General features: G+C 37.0%; 1 protein-coding gene across 14 annotated transcripts in view; it reads left to right on the forward strand.

Moving 5' to 3' along the window:
- LOC125031460 (longitudinals lacking protein, isoforms A/B/D/L-like) overlaps positions 1–7,500 on the forward strand; it is an 84,740-nt gene that overhangs the window by 59,606 nt on the left and 17,634 nt on the right. The window contains exons 6-7 of one of the 14 annotated variants that reach the window (XM_047622219.1): positions 3,338–3,708; positions 4,483–4,591. The exons of 9 other annotated variants lie outside the window; for them this stretch is intronic. In XM_047622219.1, the coding sequence (XP_047478175.1) occupies positions 3,338–3,676 (339 nt within the window). In that variant the 3' untranslated portion in view covers positions 3,677–3,708; positions 4,483–4,591. Of the gene's footprint in view, positions 1–676; positions 1,436–2,211; positions 2,730–3,337; positions 3,709–4,482; positions 4,825–6,134 lie in introns of those variants that run through there. 4 more of the 14 variants (XM_047622217.1, XM_047622225.1, XM_047622227.1 and 1 more) reach the window with 4 other exon arrangements.

Genomic DNA, 7,500 nt, shown 5'->3' on the forward strand with positions numbered 1-7,500 from the left:
ATTCTTTGATGCATTTTTAAAACTGGCACTCTTAAGTATGTGTTTTCTTTTCCTCTACAAAAGGACTGTTCACTGTTTATTGAATATATATACTTGTATAAAAAAGTGATATTATAAATACATACAGTGAAAATCTTTTTTTATTAAAACATTTTAATATTTCCACAAAACATTTTATGATGGTGATGGACTGAAGTAGAAATGATATCCAAATCATGTACTGTTGGTTGAAGGAGTATGTGTTTTTTTCAAAAATGAAAAAGGGTTAAAAAGAAAAATTATGATTTGTATTAACATTAATTCAGATAATATGAAGAGAAAAGAATATTCATTCAAAATGTGATACTTGATATTCTTCATTTAGAGAGATAAAGGAAAATGTAGAGAAAATTTTTATCTCAAATATCTGAAATCTTTGTCTTTGTGGGTCTTAAGGTGGTCTAAAGCATTTTAGAAAACTTTGTGAGATGGTCTAAAGCATTATAGAAAACTTTGTAAGATTTGGTATTTCTTTTGTTGCACCTGTGACAGATGTTTGAAATTGAAAAGGAAAAAGAAAGAAATGCTCAGAGATTTACATATTTCATAATATATTGCTAGAAATGATAAAATTTTTAAAATGTGGATTTTGATATCACTCATCCAGTCAGACGGTGATTTACTTTTTTTCCATCAGGTTAGGAGCACCTCGCTGATGACTCGTCCTCTGCCATCCACGCAGCCAGGTCTTGGGGTTCTTTCTCCAGCACACCAACAGTCTCATCAACTGGTCAGCTGCAGTGCACCCCAGCCACCTGCTCTTGGCCGCTCACATTCCTGCCCTTTCTGCTTCAAGCACTTTTATGGAAGTGTTGATCTTGAGCGCCACAAGAGGACGCATACGGGAGAAAAACCCTTTGCATGTCCACATTGCTCCTACCGAGCAACACAATTAGGAAATTTGCAGCGCCATATCAAGTCGAAACATCCAAATACACCTGAGCAAATAAAACATGTTTAGAACTGTCCGAATTTCCAACGTCATTAAGCAAGTGATGTGTTGTTGAATAAACTGAAAGGAAAATTAAACTACACCATAGAACAGTCAAATACACCTGACCTGAGCAAATAAAACATGTTTAGAACTGTTTAAATTTCCAATTGCATTAAACAAGTGATATGTTTGTTGTTAAATGAGGTGAAAGGATGTTTAGAAGCACATCGTGTTCATTATTTTAATTAGATATATTTTTTTTTTTTTAGTTTTAACCCAGTCATTTTTATGAATTTAAATACTCATCATTTTGTAGAAGTAACATTTCTTAATAGGATGATTGAAAAGATGACATCATTCATGCGTGACTTCTGTAGATATTAATCTAAGAGATGTGGTCAAGATATTCATTAGACAAATATCACAATGTTACTGCTTTGGTAATAAAACTGTAGAAAACCAGTATTCAATATTCTAAATATTTGAGAAGTAAAAACAGAATATCACCTCATTTACTGCCATTACACAATTGCTTGGTATTTTTTTCTTTATTCTATAGTGGCCAGAAAGGCAGAGGCAGATAACCAGTGCATCTCTTTTTACTGTCTGAATATTTAGAAAGTTGATCTTTCTTTATGTCTTCCATAAGAGATGAATCATTTTGGAAATTTTTATCCAGAGTCTAGATACTATAGACATTTCCAGATCATGGATTTATTTTCAGTATTTGTCACAAAGATAAGAAAGAAGAAAATGTTGTGATGTCAGTTATTATAAGGGTTAATATTACCCATTACATGCTTTGAGGCCATTTCAGGATGCATCTGTTTACATTCTGGTAAAAATCTAGATATGTATTCCAGAAAATTTCCTTTCTTATGCACCCTGTTTTGTTTTATGTTATCAGCAAAACTGAATCTCAGGGATAATCCAAGGAGCAGCTACTAGGAACATCATTACTGGAGGCAAAAGATATCACATATAACCTCTTTACCTAGAGAACGGAATGTTCCAGGGAGGATTCCATACTGCAGACAAGTCTCCCTCAGTATGCAAGCCCAGTTGAGGAGTGGAGTGATGATTAGCTTGAGGCAACACTGAATGATCAGTTGGTGCAATGATACAAGTCCCCCTAAAATAAAGCACATACCAAGGAATTTATTTATCTGAACAAGTGTGAGCTGCATATTTTCTGTGACCCTTTAAGTAAGACTCACCAAGCCTTCGTTTTTCCCCAGATGACAGCCAGACTTGTACCTCCGCCAGGGCTCCCACAACACACCAACAAATTCTACCAGTGTCCAGTCTGCCCGAAGTCATATGATTATAGAGGTTCTCTTGACATCCATTTGAGGACTCATACAGGGGATGCTCCTTTTGCTTGCCCTCATTGCCCACTTCGCTTGAAGGATAAAAGTAATCTGAGAAGGCATATTAGACGAAGACATCTATGATGTTAGAAATCTGAAAATATTATTGGCTGGATATTCATGAAGTGAAAGATTATTATAATGGTGAGAGAAAAAGATGAACAGAAATCTCTTCTCTTTTCCCAAATGGCAACTTTGCAATATCTGAAACATTACTGGGGGATTGTAATTGAAAACTGACATGGACAGTATAAAATGCTCCACCTTTATGTATCGGATTTTTAAGGACTCCACATGTAATTTCAAGTATAATTATGCTATTGCAGAATATTCACAATTGTAACCAAGTCAGACAGTTTTAAAGTTTAATAAAACATTGAATTGAAGTGTGTTTTTTTTATATTACATATAACAAAGAAGAAAGTGATTAGGATGCCAAGTATTGTGTTAATTATGTTCATTTCAATGAAATTGTTTTGAGATGTTCTAAAAGGACTGGTGTGAATATAGAAACCGAATGAAAGACATTAGGAAGAAAGGTGTTTTTATGTGAATCCAGGAGTGTAAGCATGAACTGCAATGTTTTTAGGAACTTAGTTATACAGGAAAGGTGTGTTTCAGTGGGCTTCCCTTTACTTTGATCAAGGATTTTTGCCTATGGTACCAAGTAAGCATGTATTAAAATTTTTGTGCTAAGTTAAGATGTTACTTTAAATTAATTGTGAAATTGATATGCTAATAGTTTTATATGAAATGAAATAGTTCTTTAAACTTCAGTACCACATTTATGGAACTTGCATTTATGTTTTCAAATATTATTATCACTTAGGTTGCCATTTTAGTAATTTTCAATATATTCATTGTGATTTTTTTCTATAAACTTTCATATTATTATTTTTTTCTTGTACATATTTACGTGACTCATTAGAATTTTACTCTAGTTGAGTGGCATATTTACACAGTCAGCCACCATCATGTTTTTTTTCTCTTATAGGCTGCGTGGCCCAGAGGTTGGGGGGGCAGCGATTGTTTGCCTCAAGTTTGCAGGGGTGAAGAACAGTCTGCATCTGACAAGCATTATTGTTGCCCTGAATGTAAGAAGCCATTTGCCCAGAAAGGAGACTTGGAGCGTCACTACAGAATCCACACAGGAGAGAAACCTTTTGCCTGTCCTATTTGTCCTTATCGAGCTACTGTTAAAACTAGTCTCCAGAAACATCTCCGGATTCATAGCGGGGAGAAACCATACTCCTGTCCTTTTTGTCCATTACGTTCAAGTGACAAGAGTAACCTTATGCGTCACATTAAGAGCAGACACCGTGAAACCACCTAATCATCTTCTATTTTAAAGCTAGGACACTTGAGGTATGTTATATGCAGTTTAATATGATAAAGAACAAAACTTCCCCCAGAACATGCATTTGATTTTTTACTGATGAGAGAAAGAAATTGATTAGAGTGAAAGGGGGAGAGAGGAGAGAACTAGATATGAAAAGACTAGGGGAAGGAAGTGGAAAGTGTGGGAATGAGAATGAAAGAGAATGATGAAATATAAAGTAAAAGAGAGGAGGCAGAAGTGGACAGACTTCTTTCTTCAATAATAAAGTGTCAGATGTGAGTGATGAATGAGACACTTAATTTTATGTTTACTTTTCACGTGGATGTATAATACTATTAGCTATATATTATTTTGATTTAAATTGTATAGTAATTTTATTTACCAGAAAAATATGTGACACTGAATCTAGGTCAAAAGATTTTGGGTTCTTTATGAAACCCTTTTTGTGTATATGTAGATACATATATTCCTAAATTCTGTGCACTTCTTTGATTTATCACCATTTGGTATATTTGTCACTAGATATTTGACAATTCATTTTCTTTTGGCAAGTATGCAGTATAATTCTTTGTCTTTACTTTATTTGAATACTAAAATTCTAAAAATAAAGGAAAACTGTAATGAATGTAATATTAGATACATATTCTTAAAGTATGAAAACATTTTTCATTGTATGGAAATCACTGTTAACTTTGATTTCTTATCATAATATCAAAATATTAGGAAGTATCTTGCAACACTGAAATACAAGGCATTCAGCATATTTGAGTAAGTGACTCTGGTCCTTTCTGTCTTTGTAGGTGATGTTTGGTGTTGGCAGCAATGAGGGTGTTCCAGCCATGTGGGGAAATATGGTACCTACTGCCCAAGAAGAAAATTATAGTCTTAGAATGAACCAAGCAAAGGACCAGAGATTAGACTTGGCTCAGGGGCACACCCAGAGACCTGATCCAAGAATATTTCGTTGCATACACTGTCCGTATCGAGCTACACAAAAGGGAAATCTCCAACGACATATTCGCACACACACAGGAGAATTACCTTTCTCTTGCAGTCATTGCTCTTATCGATCGAAGGATCCAAGCAATCTTGCAAGGCACATCAGAAGAAAACATACACATAAATAGTAACAACAATTATGAGGATTACTCTCTCTCTCTCTCTCTCTCTCTCTCTCTCTCTCTCTCTCTCTCTCTCTCTCTCTCTCTCTCTCTCTCTCTCTCTCTCTCTCTCTCTCTCTCTCTCTATCTCTCTCTATCTCTCTCGTTCTCTCGTTCTCTCTCTCTTTCTTTTCCTCTCTCCCTCTCTCCCTCTCCCTCTCCCTCTCTCCCTGCCTCTCTCCCTGCCTCTCTCCCTGCCTCTCTCCCTCCCTCCCTCCCTCCCTCCCTCCCTCCCTCTCCCTCTCTCTCTCTCTCTCTCCCTCCCTCTCCCTCTCTCTCTCTCCCCCTCTCCCTCTTCCTCTCCCTCTCCCTCTCCCTCTCCCTCTCCCTCTCCCTCTCCCTCTCCCTCTCCCTCCCTCTCTCTCTCTCTCTCTCTCTCTCTCTCTCTCTCTCTCTCTCTCTCTCTCTCTCTCTCTCTCTCTCTCTCTCTCTTTCTCTCTCTCTCTTTCTCTCTCTCTCTTTCTCTCTCTCTCTCTTTCTCTCTCTCTCTCTTTCTCTCTCTCTCTCTCTCTCTCTCTCTCTCTCTCTCTCTCTCTCTCTCTCTCTCTCTCTCTCTCTCTCTCTCTCTCTCTCTCTCTCTCTCTCTCTCCCCCTCCCTCCCTCCCTCCCTCCCTCCCTCCCTCCCTCCCTCCCTCCCTCCCTCCCTCCCTCCCTCCCTCCCTCCCTCCCCTCTCTCTCTCTTTCTCTCCCTTACTCTTTCCCACTTAATTGTAAAAAGAATTGTGGGACACATAATACACCAGTGGAACTCATTTTTCTGTATGTGGAGCATTGGCAGACTGGAAATGTTGAATTGCTTAAAGTTTAGTTTGAATTGATCTTCAGGATGGAAAGACAAATACACACAACCATGCATTAAACTTCACATGCGCGCGCACAGACGCACACTCGCACAATCACACTCGCACACACACACACACACACACACACACACACACACACACACACACACACACACACACACACACACACACACACACACACACACACACACACACACCAATCTGTTTTATTTAATATTGTATATTATAAAGTTGCATCATTAGGTACCCAGAAACTATTGTAATACCAAACTTTGGGAACAAATAAAAAAATAAACTTTGTTGTAATTTGCAACACATGAATAAGTGTTTAAGTGATTGACATACCCCATGCATTTATCTCAGTAAACACATAAGGTAAATTTATAGCTTTTTCATATATATTAAATATATGGCATTGTGATAGTTTCATATTTACTTATTGTATGACAGTTTACACAACACAGCCATCGATGGTTTCTTTTCTTATAGGCTGGTTGGCCAAGAGGCTGGGTGGGCAGTGACCCTTCGTTGGAGGAGAGTGGAAGCTTGGACCACCTGGTGACAACCAAACAGTTCAAGTGTGCTGACTGTGACAAAGCCTTTGCCACTAGATGGGAGTATGAGCGACATCGTCGGACTCACACTGGGGAGAAGCCTTTTGCCTGTCAGATCTGTCCTTACCGTGCGACGCAGAAAACCAGTCTCCAAAAACATCTCCGTACTCACAGTGGAGAAAAGCCTTATGCATGCCATTTTTGCACATATAGAGCTTCTCAGAAAGTTCATCTTCAAAATCACATCCGCACCCATAGTAGCGACACATTCTCATGCCCTCACTGTCCATTCAGAACTAATAGATATGATGTCCTCAAAAAACATATCCCAACTCATCCTTCCGAAAAGTGATTTTTTTAAATGATTCCTTGATTGCAAACTAAAAAAGTGTAGTGAATCAGTGAAAATAGATTCTTTTGTATATATATCCTTAGAATTTCAATTCTCGTGTTTGATTATCTGGGTATCAGAATTGCACAGGACATTCCCTTGTAAATTTACCAACAGGAAATACTGCCCCTAGCTGTAAGTCTGACTAAACAATGTAAAATTCTCAAAGAAATTTGGAATTAAGGTAGTGTGAAAAAATGCAGAAAGAGGGGAATAAAACTAAGTAACAGTTAAAAAATAGATATATAGGAACTACTAGTATTTAGAAAAGTAATTTACTAATAATGTGAAGGATAACTGAATGTAAGTGGCTACAATCAATTATACTTGTATTTTCATCTGCATTCAAAAGAAGACCGTAAAACCTTTCAGCTATACATTATTCCAATTGTATGAAAGCCAGAAGTAGAAAAAAAACTAACTACAAATCTAGCATGAGTGTTGCAGGATACATGGTTTGGTTATAATTGGAACCCTATTTTCAGCCAAACCGTAGAGAAACTGATATCCAATATAGGGTTTTTTACCAGATTCATATCAGAAGGGGCTTCAGATCAAGTGTTGTTTTTTCCAATCTTAAACCATCATATAGAATTTTCAAATACATTCTGTATGCTTTTTGTTTGTTTGTGTTTACAAATATATGTGTATATGTGTGTTCTGATGCACATATATGCACACGATTATGTGTATGTGTCTGTATGTATGTTGGGGGATGCCAGTGTAGGAGTGGGTATGTGTGTGTGGGTAAGCCTGAAAACGTATACTGTATTTGTCAGTGATGCATGTTATAGACAAGACCCTCTAAAAATAATTCGGCATAGAAAAAAATACTTTTCACTGATGAATAGAATGTAATTTTAGCTGTAAATAAAGTCAGCTGAAATATGTGTTTGTTTAAGAATTTTCA

Source organism: Penaeus chinensis, chromosome 13 (assembly GCF_019202785.1).
Source record: "Penaeus chinensis breed Huanghai No. 1 chromosome 13, ASM1920278v2, whole genome shotgun sequence".
Lineage (NCBI taxonomy): Eukaryota > Metazoa > Arthropoda > Malacostraca > Decapoda > Penaeidae > Penaeus > Penaeus chinensis.